Source organism: Nanorana parkeri, unplaced genomic scaffold (genome assembly GCF_000935625.1).
Source record: "Nanorana parkeri isolate BGI_ZX_2015 unplaced genomic scaffold, ASM93562v1 scaffold1543, whole genome shotgun sequence".
NCBI classification, from domain to species: domain Eukaryota; kingdom Metazoa; phylum Chordata; class Amphibia; order Anura; family Dicroglossidae; genus Nanorana; species Nanorana parkeri.
This window is the reverse complement of record NW_017307811.1, coordinates 96740-110876: the sequence shown is the minus strand read 5'-3', so window position 1 is coordinate 110876 and position 14137 is coordinate 96740. Positions and strand designations below refer to the sequence as shown.

Below are 14137 nucleotides of genomic sequence, written 5' to 3'. Positions count from 1 at the left end.
CCAAAGACTGGATTTGGTGTTCCTCCCAGCGAAAAGAGAAGTGAGACTGCAGGGGAGTGATGGCCGCCAAAGGTACCATGTTGACAATGGCAGACTACGCCGAGTCCTCCTCCGTGCCTCCAAATTTCGGCTTCGAGACTTCAGGGGAACTCGGGGCTGGTTCCAGACCGCAGAAATACAATCCCTCACAGATCCCCCGGTGAACTTCTGGAGTTCTCTCTCCCTGAGCCACTTCCTTCGGGCGATACCTAACGCGTCCCTCCTGGACAGACCTTTGACGGACTTCGAACAGATGTGCCTAGCCCAGCTCCCGCCCCGACATGCTGTTTCTCAACTGTACAAGCTACTGCAGGCCTCCACTGGGGAGGTACCGCTGCATTTCCTACGCGGCTGGGAATCGGAGCTCCACTGTACTTTTTCAGAGCAACAGAGGGACACCATCCTAGCGTTGACCTTTAAGGCCTCGCTAGCGAATCGTTACCAAGAGTCAGGATACAAGATTCTGACTCGGTGGTACAGAGTGCCATGGTTGCTCCATAGAATGAATAGCTCGATTCCGGAGCTGTGTTGGAGATGTGAGGGGGCTCAGGGTACGATGTTACACATTTTCTGGTCCTGCCCTGAGGGTCTTCTGGAAACAGGTGTTGGAGCGGATTGAGACCTTGACCGGCGCAGACCTCCGAGATGACCCCGCAGCATGCCTACTTCATTTGACTAAACACTCGATCTCTTGGTACAAACGATCTCTGACACACCACCTGTTGAATGCAGCTCGGGCGTGCATCCCCATGAAATGGAGAGACCCTCACCCACCTACTGTTCAGATGTGGCTCGCTAAAGTACAGGATACTTATCTGCTAGAGGACCTAACGGCCACTCTGAAAAATACGGAGGCCGTTTCAATGCCACCTGGGGGCCATGGTTATGCTACAGAATTTCTGCCCAAAGCCTTGATCAACCTGCAGAGGTTGGCCTGATCGGGTCCTCGTCACCCGGACTGACGTGAAGATATCGGGGGTGGCTCGGAGGGGCATAACCCCGATACGACCTTGGACGCCGCCTGGCATCGCGGGTTCCGGCCGGGACCTTGACTCCTTTCTACCTTTTCCACTTTCTTTCCTTTTTCACTTTCACCTCGACCCTGAGACACTATCCGATGTTGGATATAGTACTTAGTCACAGAGCTTCAACGTGCAGAATGTCATCATTGAGTCTAAAGTATTGTTGAATCAACTACTGTACTGAGCTGTTTTCACGTATTCCCGATGCGATTTTTTAGACAGGATATGCTTGCGTTGACAAGGTGTAGACCGTTTCTCAATGATCCTTAAAGATTATATAGAACTGATTTTACCTTCAACCACATTGTATTGTTATGTCTGCTGTTTTCTTCAGCCAATAAAGAATTTGAAAAAAAAAAGTGATTTATGAAAAAAAGTGATAAAATCCTGTTTGTTCGACTGCCCCACCTGCATTGACCCTTTTTTTCTAATTTTAAATTTGCAATTAATTTTATCAGATTAAGTTAATATGATTACTATTAAGTCATTATTAACTTAATACTATACTATGACTATAACTATCTAGGGGCCTTTGAAGTGTGGTTTCTCTAATCTATGAGCATACCAACACTGATATAGAAGTATTGCCCTTTCTACATTTGCCACCTGTTGCCATTTAAATAAGTGTTGGGCAATTTGACAATGTCTGTGCTCAAGAAAGTTGCTCTTAGCAGCGTATAAATAAATTATTTTAAACCTGATTTTCATACTTCAGTATGTGCCTGCGTGTATTTGTTCGCATGCTGTGCAACTTCTGCCTCCTTTTCAATGTTTGGTTCAAGGGAGAGATACATTTGCAGATCCCTCATTAATTTCTCTAATTATGCTTTATTTTTCAGAGTTATTTGTTTGTGTGCTCAGTTTGAAAGTGTGCTTCAGCATGGCTTGAAGAGAAGCAGAGGATTAGCATTAACAGCAGCAGCAATCAAACAGGCAGCAGGATTTGCAAGTAAAACAGAGACAGGTAAACTCACTGTTATTACCAGTCTGCCTAATTATGTTTTGACTGTTCCTAAGTGTGCAATTTGCATGGCTTGTTACCAAAGTATTTTATTTAGTCAGTTGGCTAATGTACCTAACCAGGATGTAATTTACTTAAAATGTAATTAGGGGTATTACCCAACACTGCACGATGGGTTCATATGTTTTATTTGTTGACTGTTATAATTCTGTTACCCTGTAGGAAGTAAATGAAGAACGGGCATATTAATTATTTTTAGGGCTATGCTGTAATTTAAAGAATAGTTTCACTTTTGCAGCCAAATTTGAGAAACCCCCACTATGTGTTAGCTATGCATTCCCATTCACACAGTATGCATAAAAATATATATTATTTATGTTTATTACCTTTCTAGTTGTTTCTTTAGAGCAGGATTATACACAGGACTGAAAAATGTCAACAATTTCAGAGGGACATACTGTTTTCCCTTATTACCATTCAATACAGAACACAAGCATTGTGATGTTTAAATTAGTATTAACCTCTCAAACTTGTTTTTAGAAATTAATTCAGATCCAACATATATACTGTACTATGCCCAGCAAAGTATTTCACTTCAAGTACACTTTTCACTTCAAGTACACTTTTGCCCGAGCACTTAGTCCTCATGTTTCTAAATGTCTGACTCTATGTCTCTCAGCTCAGCTTTCCTGAACTACCTGTTGATTACATGATCACAAGGGACAGAGCATTCTGCAGCAGATCTTCATCTACTAGCTTGAAGGGACAAAGGAGGAGCAAGGAGTAGGAGGGGGGAGTGGTTTGCCTTGCTGTGTCTGTGGAGACACACAGCTTACTAGTACTCACAAGAGTGGTTCTATAGGACCCTGCAAGGGAAAGGAGCCACCATTAAACAGGAATTTAAGGCCATTCATTATAAGTCATTTAATCAGCATTTGAAATAGCTTAAACACCTTTCCCCTTTCCGTGCACATATTTTCGAGATAGTATAAGTATTAGTTGTCATTGAAGTGTCCAGAAAAGTTTTCCTAAAGAAAGTTTGAGGATTAGTGGAAACCGTTTTCCAAGTCTTAGTGACCTGAAAGAAGTAGAAAACATGGTTGCTTGGCAGATGTTATTCGTAAATCAGATCCTGAAATTTAGATTTGAGAGAGTCCTTATGAAACAAATGTTTCCAGAGTTATATTCCTTTTTGGTGTCACAACTGAAAGGCAGCATAGTCTTGGCCTTGAGGGAACATTGGGTGGTGTAACAACAGACAATATGATGAGATAAATGGGGACATCTTTAGGACCCTACACCATTGATGCTTCTAGTGAGCAATTCAAAAATCTGGATTGGCTCCCAAAGAGCGAGGGGGGTACAAATTTCTTCAATTTACAACTATACAACATTGCGTGTTTACTGAAACAAGCCATGGATTGATTAAATCCATGGCTTGTTTCAGTAAACACGCAATGTCTTATAGCGAGGGGGGTACAAATTTCTTCAATTTACAACTATACGACATTGCGTGTGTCACGTACCGTGGTGCAGGCCCGAAGTGATAAGGAGGACCTCCCTTGCGGTTCCGTCTGTGGACCCCTGAAGTGTAACAGGGGGCACAGGCAAGAGCAGCACGGGTGCCGGTATGAAATCCTGGGTGCCGCTGAGCGGGATCAAGCACTGTGTAAAACAACGATAGTCAGAAGTAAGTTAGGTTAACAACCAAGGAGGCATTCCTAGTAGCCAGCAGGATCCAGCGCGTGGTCAGAGACAAGCCAGGGTCAGGAGCCAGAGAGGGGGAGTATAGCCAAATCAGAATCCAGAGAATGGTCAAGGACAAGCCAGGGTCAGAAGCCAGATAAGTACTAAGAGCAAGAGCAGGATCCAGAGAATAGTTAGGTACAAGCCAGGGGTCAATATAATGCAGAAACACAGCAGGGTACAGAACAGACCTGAAGCACACAGGCTGAAGAGCACTCAGCAATGACTGGGAGTGCTGAGCCTCCTTTTATAGCCCTAGTGACATCACTGGGCGGCGGCCTGATGCACAGGGGCGTGTCGCACCAGCCCGTCGTGTCACAGGTGGGCGTGCCCTGCCAGGCCTCCTCGTCATAGGTGGGTGTGCCCCGCCGGGCCTCCTCGTCACAGGTGGGCGTGCCCCGCCAGGCCTCCTCGTCACAGGTGGGCGTGCTGGTTGGTTTGACAGAGGGCCAGGTTTGGAGAAATAACAGGTCGTGAGCAGTTCTGCCGGCAATAGGGAGATCGGAAGGAAATTGTTCCAGTGCTCCAATCAATTACTGGGTTATGGACCTGGAGCCAAGGCATTCCCAGTATGACAGGGGACAAGGGTGAGGATATAATATCCAAACGGAGTAGCTCATGGTGCTCTGGCGTGATTTGAGTGGAGATTGGAATGGTCTCCTGGGTAACCGGTCCGGTTTTGAGGGTCGTACCATCTGCCAGAAAGATGAGGAGTTCCTGATGTTTGGGCCGTAGAGGGATGTTATGAAGAAGTGCAAATTGGCGGTCCATAAAGCAACTGCAGGCACCGGAATCAAGGATGGCCGCGATCTGGAGGGCCTTCTCTGGTAGCTGTAAAGAGATAGGAACAACGAGATGAGAAGGAAGGTGGCCGGTACTGACCTCAGAGACCAAGTGCGTCTGTTGCAACTTACGGTTCTTGATGGGGCAGTTACGTACGTAATGCCCGGTACCCCCAGAATAGAGGCAAAGATCCAGATGACGGCGTCATTCCCTCTCCCCCGGAGTCAACGGTGCCCTTATTAAGCCAAGCTGCATCGGTTCAGCCGGTTCCAGAACTGAAGTGGGAGGACCGGGTCGGAACACCGAGTTTCCGGCTGGCATGAAATTTGGGGCAACATCCAGGTTGGTCGGGAGTAGCCAGAGCGTTCTAGCCTTCGCTCCCTTAGACGTCGGTCAATCTGAGTGGCCAGGTGTATGAGCTCATTGAGGGAATCCGATATTCCCACACGGGCCAGTTCATCCTTAAGGGAGTCTGACAATCCCAACCTGAATTGACAACGGAGGGCCGCATCGTTCCACGTTTCTTAAGGGAGTCTGACAATCCCAACCTGAATTGACAACGGAGGGCCGCATCGTTCCACTCCGTGTCGGAGCTCCACCTTTTGAACTCCGCCACATAGTCTTCAACGGGCCGGCGGCCCTGGCGCAAGGAGGACAGAGTGGTCTCTGCCGTAGAAGCCCGATGGGGATCATCATAGAGCAGAGCCATGGCGTCAAAAAACCCAGCTGAAAATTCCAGGAGCCGATCGTTCCGTTCCAAGAGACGATGGGCCCAGGCCTGGGGTTCATTAGCCAATAGAGAGATTATAAATCCCACCTTGGTCTGCTCGGCTACAAAGGTGCGTGGCTGCAGCATGAAGTATAATTGGCAAGCATGCCGAAACGCACGGAACTTGCTGCGGTCACCCGTGAATTTCTCGGGTGCTGGTACCCGGGGTTCAGGTGTAGGTCCGACAGCCGCTTCCACAGGTGGTGCAGGGTCCACCTGAGGCGGCAGAGGAGGCGGAGCTGAGACCACCGAGGCGGTCTGTGTCAGGGCTTCCACTCTTGCCTCTAATTGGAAATACCCCTCCTGGAGGCCCTTCACCGCCTGACCGAGGGAGGTTAACTCTTGGCAAATCTCCTCCATGGAGGTCTCCTTTCGGGCCCACGGTTTGGCTGAGTGCTTCTGTCACGTACCGTGGTGCAGGCCCGAAGTGATAAGGAGGACCTCCCTTGCGGTTCCGTCTGTGGACCCCTGAAGTGTAACAGGGGGCACAGGCAAGAGCAGCACGGGTGCCGGTATGAAATCCTGGGTGCCGCTGAGCGGGATCAAGCACTGTGGAAAACAAGGATAGTCAGAAGTAAGTTAGGTTAACAACCAAGGAGACAATCCTAGTAGCCAGCAGGATCCAGCGCGTGGTCAGAGACAAGCCAGGGTCAGGAGCCAGATGACCCTACACCATTGATGCTTCTAGTGAGCAATTCAAAAATCTGGATTGGCTCCCAAAGAGCGAGGGGGGTACAAATTTCTTCAATTTACAACTATACAACATTGAGTGTTTACTGAAACAAGCCATGGATTGATTAAATCCATGGCTTGTTTCAGTAAACACGCAATGTCGTATAGTTGTAAATTGAAGAAATTTGTACCCCCCTCTCTCTTTGGGGGTCAAAGTTTCTTGAGTGAAATCCTTGGGCGTTTCATATGCCACATGAATTGAACCATAGCCCTATTTAAACGATTGATGTTCGAATGTTTTAACAGAAGGGGAATATTTTGCATTGGATTCTGAAGTGTAACAGGGGGCACAGGCAAGAGCAGCACGGGTGCCGGTATGAAATCCTGGGTGCCGCTGAGCGGGATCAAGCACTGTGTAAAACAACGATAGTCAGAAGTAAGTTAGGTTAACAACCAAGGAGGCATTTGGTGTCACCCGGGTGCGGGCCGCACCCCCCTTGTGACGCCACTGGTTCCAAGGCAATATTAAATAATAAGGTAGACAAGGGTCCTTGTCTAGTCCTTTTTTGTAGCTAAACAGGTGAGGCACCCTGAGTTTCAGAAAGGAAAGGACCTTACCCTAAGAGCCCCTATATATTAGTACTTGAAACAGCCATTGTAGATTTACTTTATCAAAAGCTTTTTAAAGCATCTAATTTAATAATAGCGTGCTCCTGCGTGGGCAATCTCCAACGCAGTAAAAACTCTACGTATATTTGACACAGTCAATTGTCCTTTAACAAAGCCCATCTGTGCTGGTTGGATGATAAGGGCAAATTATTGGCTAATCTTTGAGATATGATCTTAGATACATTTTTTGCATCTATATTCAAGAGCAAAATAGGTCTATACGAACCAGGCAAAGTAGGGTCCTTTCCAGGCTTAGGCAATCATTTAATATAAGCCTCCCTCCATGTAGCTAGGTAAGATCCCCCTTCCCATACACACTTGTATAAAGTGGACAGAGTCTGTAAAATATCAACTTTCAAAATCTTGAAAAATTCAAATGTAAAACCATTTGGGCCAGGTGCTTTAGCTCCCAACAATCCAGAAATAACATTTTATATATTTTTGTTGGGGAAATTTATTAAGATAAGAGTTAGGAGGTAATCAGATGATAATTCCGGCAGGGGCACTTGTCTAAAAAAGTCATCTTAATCATGACGGGGTCCGAAACAAGATAATTAAAGGAATCCCTAAGATGGATTTTTTGCAAGGGGGTTAACCTCTTTAGCGAAGCGTGTTAGGAGTTTCCGGGCTTTATTTCCAAATTTATTATATTGAAGGTCAAGGTAAAAGGATTTTATTTGTTCATATGTATCCGCCGATAAGTCAAAATTTTGCTTTGCTTGTTCCCATTCTTTTTTTTTTAGCAACAGTAGGGGTAGTATTAAATGTTCAATTGTGCATGTCTCAAGGAATCGCTAGCATTTAAATACGCACCAATAGTACATCTTCTATATGCTGTAACAAGAAAAAATCGTAGCCCTCACAAAAGCTTTTCCTGCCTCCCAAAACAAAGCAATTTCAGAGACATGAGCCTTATTAAAGTCTGCATAATCCCCCAAGCTGTTCTAAGGCAATTACAAAAATCTGGGGGCAGAATAGAAGGAATTGTTCCAGCACATTGTTCACAGCTCTTCCAGCACATGAAAAGCCACCATAACATCTACATTCAGGTACTGTTGGATAATAATGATGATGATGAGCAGTTGTTCTGCACTTGATACATTCAATGGCTGGCAGAGCCCGTGGTCCTGTTTTTAGGCTGTGATTGATTGACCTGAAATATTTCACATGATTTGCAATGTTTGAGTTCAGTTGTTGTTCGTAGAGCTAAAGTCCAAACTCTTCTTTTTAATAAAGAAAAAAAGTAAAAATCGCTTTTGGGGGGGGGGGGGGGTCAAAAGTTAAGTTCCTTCTTTTAAAAAAAAAAAAAAAAAAAAAAGTTTGTTTGGGGGGGGGGGGGGGGCGTGGCCTGAGCATGGCTGAGTGAGGACGTGCTTTCCCGGAGCTCTGCACGGTCTCCTCTCCCACACATTAACAGCGGACTTTAAAGAATATACTCACCCTCTCCCCGCATGTCACAGACTCACCGACCCCGGAGCTCCTCACCTCCGTCCTCTTGCAGCGGTATTCGGCAATATTTCGGCCACAGTCAGCAGACGGGCCCGCAAGATCTTCCGGCCAAGATGGCGCCCGGCCGCCTCACTGCAGTGAGTAACACGCCATGCAAACAGACCGCATCAGCCCCTGACACCGCTCGGCGGACACAGCAGGCCTCGTCAGCTCCTGACACCCGGCGGGCGGATTGGGAGCTATCTCCGATCCGGACCCCTAGGATGCCACAGGCAGAATCCCCCACGAGATCGGGACTGTCGGCCATTACCGGGTCAGGTGGTGCAGATGAGGACAGCACATGGCGGTCCATTCTTCCCCAGCATACCACAAAATCTGATTTGGAGGACATGGCGACCAAGATAGTGCAAGCCCTGAAGTCAGAGGTACACGAGATTAAACAGCAAGTTATTTCTTTGGATGGCAGAGTCACCTCTGTGGAGGCCTCCACCTCTGACCTGGGGACCCGGATGACCACCCTAGAAAATGCCCATCTAGCCTCCCAGCAACGCCTGACGTCCCATGTTTTTACTACAAGATGATGCAGAGAATAGAAATCGACGCAACAATGTCAGGCTGAAGGGCGTCCCCTAGGCGACCACAGGCCCTGAATTGCGCACTACTGTCTCGGCCATATTGAATCTGTACCTTGACAAACCACCGTGCGAGCATATAGAGCTGGACCGTGTACACAGAGTCCAATCGTTTAAGCCACCGGCCTCAGATATGCCCAGGGACGTGCTTTGCAGAGTCCACTTCTTTGCCGTAAAGGAAGAGATTATGAGGAAGGCCTGGAACAAAGGTCCCCTGGACTTTGACGGTGCTACTATCAAGGTGATGCCAGACCTTTCCCGCCACACATTGAGGATGTGCAGAATGCTGAAGCCACTCCTGGACGGGCTCCGCACAGCAGGCGCTACGTATAGATGGGGGCACCCTTTTCATGTTCTCATACAAAATCGAGAGCGTACCTTTGCCCTTCATTCGCCATCTCAACTACATGATCTGTTTACTTGGCTGGATATCGAGCCGCTTGACCTCCCGGACTGGCTGGACTTTTCTACAGGTACCGCGATCACAATCCCTCGCAGCCAATGAGTAGCTCGCCCATACAGGAGCAGACGCCGCTACTCTCTGCGTTCGTCCTCTGTACCTGCCCCGACGGGTCATGAGCCTTGAGACCGGCTCTCTGTTGGTGAGACATTCTAGACTGCACTGAACTGCCACGAGGTGCCGTACCTTGAGCCGCCCGCTTCATCGGGTGATCTGCCCACCCCTGTTACACGTTACGAGGGATGCTCATGGTGAAGTATCTGGTTTACAAGTTACACATAACACCTGTATTTTCCTATTGTTGTTTTGCACATTTCTACGAGCATCTGCATTAATGGGCTATGTGTGTGTTTTTGGGGGGGCGGGGGGCTGATACGATTTAAAATGTTCCTACATTTGTAATGATGTTAGCCTGAGGGCTCCGGGTTGTACTGTACTGTACTGTTGGGACACAAAGGGGGTAGGGTGATTTTGTAACAGGTGGGTGGTGCGGGCCGCGGGCACATTGCAGGCGGCTCGGGAGGAGGGGGGCCCTAGCTTTGGTTCGGGCCCCAGGTGCGCCTAGGCCGCTGTTCCTGTTGCTAGTTCGATGGCCATGGGTCGCGATAGTTAAATGCGGTGCCGCGGACCGTGCCACACCACTATGGGAGGGGGGCCATGCATCTCCCTTCCTTTTAAAATTGTTTTGTTTGCACTGTTGTTTGGTTTGTAATCCTTGCATCCGCATTGTTTTCAGACCTACCCCCACATAGGGATACCCCGTGCATTGTGCAACGGGTGGATACACTTGTTGACTTACCTTTGATGTATCACCCTTTGATGTAGTCCGGTCAGGTTGCGATCACCCTTTGATGTATTGCTACCACACCTGCCTGTCCTCTCCTGCCTACTCCTGTTCTATCCCCTCGTTCTACCTTTCCTTATTGCGGTCTCCCTCTTTCTTGCTTTACCTTGCCTGGCTTTCTCCGCTCTTCTCCCTCTCTTTCCGTCTGGACTGCTCCCCACACCTCCCCCTGCCGTCATGGCGGACACAATTTTTACATCCCTGAACGCAAAGGGGTTGAACGTCCCTGAAAAACGATCCAGACTACTGGCGGACTTGAAGAAGGCTAAATCCCAAATTGTGTTTATCCAGGAGACACATTTCAAACAAGACCAGGTCCCCAAGTTGGGCAATAGGGATTTCCCCTTTGGGTATCACTGTCCCTCCCCGTTGACAAAGTCCAAGGGTGTATCTATCCTCATTGCCAAGACCGTCCCATGGACATACACCGACCAGTTTGTGGACCCTAATGGGAGATTTCTGCTTCTGCGGGGGAAGATAGGTGGCGTGTCAGTGACTTTGGCTAACGTATACGTCCCCAACACAGACCAATTGGGGTTTATCCGCACCCTGAGCCAGATCCTCTTGGAATTCATGGACGGCACGCTGGTACTCGGGGGGGACTTCAACTTTGCAATGGACCCACTGGTAGATGTCTCTAGGGGCACCTCCCATCTGGCATACTCCTACTTGAAAAAACTAAAGTCCGAGCTACATCTCTTAAACCTGACAGACGTGTGGCGGTTCATACACCCGCAGGATAGGGACTTCACCTTTTTCTCGCAAGTTCATCAGACCTATTCTAGAATAGATTACTTTTTTGTTGAGCATAAAGTTCTGCTCCAAGTGCACGCGGCGTCAATCGATAGTATTCTTTTATCCGACCATGCTCCAATACACATGTCCCTATCCCTGACAGCGCCTGTCTCTCCATGCTATATGTGGCGTCTAAACGAATAACTATTGCAGGATATCCAAGTCACGACGGAATTGGAAGCGGCGCTCTCGTCCTTCTTTGCTACTAACGTTCCCTCCTCCCCTTCACCTATGATCACTTGGGAAGCTCACATGTGTGTCGTCAGGGGCATACTCGTGAAACATGGGGCCCGCAGGAAACGGGAGGGGGCGAAGCACCTAGCTCACCTGTTTGGTCGTCTCCACCTCCTGGAAGCAGCACACAAACGGTCTTTAGCCCTAGCTACTCAGGCTGAGCTCCGAGCGGTACGATTGGAAATAAATGAGCTGCTGTTCGCTAAGATCAAAAGACGAATGCGGAATGGTAGGCGGCTGTTCTATGAGTTCTCTAACAAACCTGGGAGGATGCTAGCGAGGGCTCTGAGGGGAGTACAAAATAGGACCTTTTATCTCCCAAATTATGACACGTAAGGGGCAGATAGCGTCGTCATCGATGGAGATAGCGGAAGAATTTAGGGCCTTTTACGAGAGTCTCTACAACTTGCGTTCACCAGGAGTGGGGCAAGACCACTCCGAACCCACCCCTGAGGATCGCTCCTATGTTGATGGCTCCGGTATGCCTGTCTTAGCCACCGAGGTAGGGGACTTGATGGAGGCCCCTATCTCCTTGTCGGAACTGGAGCTGGCGATCAAGGTCGCCAAATCTGGGAAGGTGCCGGGTCCCGACGTCTTCACGGCCGCTTACTATAAGCTGTTTGCCCCCCAACTCTCGGCGCATTTCCTATAATTCTATTCCACAGGACTCCTCCGTCCCCGCAGACATGTTGAGAGCTTGGATTACCCTCATCCCCAAAGGGGTTCGTGACCCCATGATATGTGGCAATTATAGACCTATTGCACTGCTGAATGTAGACCTCAAACTTTTCTCTAAGATCATAGCTAATCGATTGCTTCCCCACATGCCTCAGCTTAACCACCAGGACCAAGTGGGTTTTATTCCATCCAGGGAGGCGAGGGACAACACCTCCAGGGTCTTACATGTCATTCACCTCGCTAACTGTAGTAGGGCGCCCTTAGTTTTGCTTTCCACTGACGCTGAGACGGCGTTTGATAGGGTCCGCTGGGGTTTTATGCATGCCGTATTACAGCACATCGGTCTGGGTACCAATATGCGTAAATGGATCTCCGCACTTTACTCTTTGCCTTCCGCAGCAGTACGGGTGAACGAGACTAAATCTTCAGATTTCTTGCTCTCTAATGGCACTCGACAGGGTTGCCCGCTCTCCGCCCTGATCTTTGCCCTTATATTGGAGCCATTCCTGGGCACAGTGCGGAAATCACCCAACATTCAGGGCTTTCCCACGCCAGTAGGGGAGCAGAAAGTTGCGGCATATGCGGACGACCTTATTTTTTTCCTTGGAGATCCCGTGGGCTCCACTCCACACCTCTTGGCGGCCCTAGACGCATATGGGAAGCTCTCAGACTTCAAAGTGAATGTCTCAAAATCCTCGGCCCTTAACGTAACTTTACCGGCTCAGACGCTTCTACGCCTTAGAGCAGACTTTCCGTTCACATGGGTTAAAGACCACCTCAAATATCTGGGGACTAAGATCACTTCGGAGGTTAAAAACATATACACCGCTAACTTTGTCCCGCTGCTCGCGCAACTCCTCGCGGACATGAAACAATGGTCTGCACTTACCATATCGTGGTTCGGCAGATGTGCTGCCGTCAAGATGAACATATTACCCCGGGTTCTGTACTTGTTTCAGGCTCTGCCCATTTATCTCCCACCCAGCTTCTTTCAGCACTTACAGAGGGCAGTTATGGCTTTTGTCTGGTCGGGTTCTCATCCACATCTGAGTAGGAAAACGCTAACCCTTCCGCGGGGCAGGGGTGGGGTGGGATTACCTGACTTCCAGTCATACCATAAAGCGGTCCACCTTAACAGGCTCCTAGATTGGCATGTCCACCCCGACCACAAACAATGGGTCTCCCTGGAGAGGGCAGTGCACCAGCTCCCGATAGAAGGACTTCCATGGCTCTCCTCCCCACTCCCGCCCGAGGTGAAGGGTCACCTGTTGATTGCTTCTACCATCCGTGCTGCTCGCACGGTGATGCGTAACACTTCTTTGGCCCCTACTCCCTCACCCCTGACTCCTGTCATAGGGGATCCTGACTTCGCCCCGGGTGCGGAAAACGCTCGACTCACTCGCCTGGTCAAAGCAGACAAGTACAGAGTAAGGAACTTCCGGGCTAACTCCGGGTGGCTGACGGCTCAGGCTTTGCGTCACCTACTTGAACCCCCCATGGACCCATGGAGCGCCATGCAGCTCCGGCACTTTCTTAGGGCAATCCCTGAATCCCAGGCTAGACAGAAGCCTTACAGTATTCGAAGAGATGTGCATGGGCTCTCAGCCCACCAGTCACGCCATTTCCATCATCTATCACCTGATTGCCACACCGCCTGCGGATATGGTCCCATCTTTTGTGAGACGGTGGGAAGAGAAATTGGGGATGACCTTCACAGAGCAGCAGATCCACACCATACTCACCATGTCGGTCAAATCTTCTATGGCCAGCAAAGTGCAAGAACTAGGTTACAAGATATTGTCCCGGTGGTACAGGGTGCCATGGCTCTTGCACAGGATGAGACCCCTCATATCAGATCAGTGTTGGCGATGTGGCTCAAAAATAGGTACGATGTTGCACACGTTTTGGTCATGTAGGGTACTGAGGCCCTTTTGGGACCAGGTGCTGTCCGTGATACAGGATCTGACCATGACGGACTTGTCGAACAATCCGGCGGCATGCCTCTTGCATATGTCAGCCTCTCCACTGACGACTTACAAGCGTTCGCTCCCACGCCACCTGTTAGACGCGGCCAGGGCATCCGTTCCCATGTTGTGGAAACAACCACATCCCCCGACGATCACGATATGGCTGTCCAAGGTGAGGGAAGTGTATGCCATGGAAGATTTGACGGCCACCATCAGAAATACGGAGAAACAGTTTTTGTCTACCTGGGGGGCCTGGATCTATTTCCAGCACTCGGACCGCTATGCAGCTCTCCTGTCTAGAGATGCACAAATAATTACTCCACTGGCCCCTTCCGTCTCCCGGTAGTCATATATGGGTGAAATGTCCGACACCTTTTCGGCTCCCAGTGGCAGCCCCAGGGGAATAACAGCCTGGGG

The 14137-nt window shown here is 49.0% G+C and overlaps 1 protein-coding gene across 1 annotated transcript in view; it reads left to right on the top strand.

Annotated features, from left to right (window-relative positions):
• Nucleotides 1–14137, top strand: part of LOC108798723 (sorting nexin-29-like) — a 152493-nt gene that overhangs the window by 58651 nt on the left and 79705 nt on the right. Inside the window, exon 4 of the mRNA XM_018570503.1 lies at nt 1901–2025. Coding sequence (XP_018426005.1) covers nt 1901–2025 — 125 coding nt within the window. The remainder of the gene's footprint in view (nt 1–1900; nt 2026–14137) is intronic.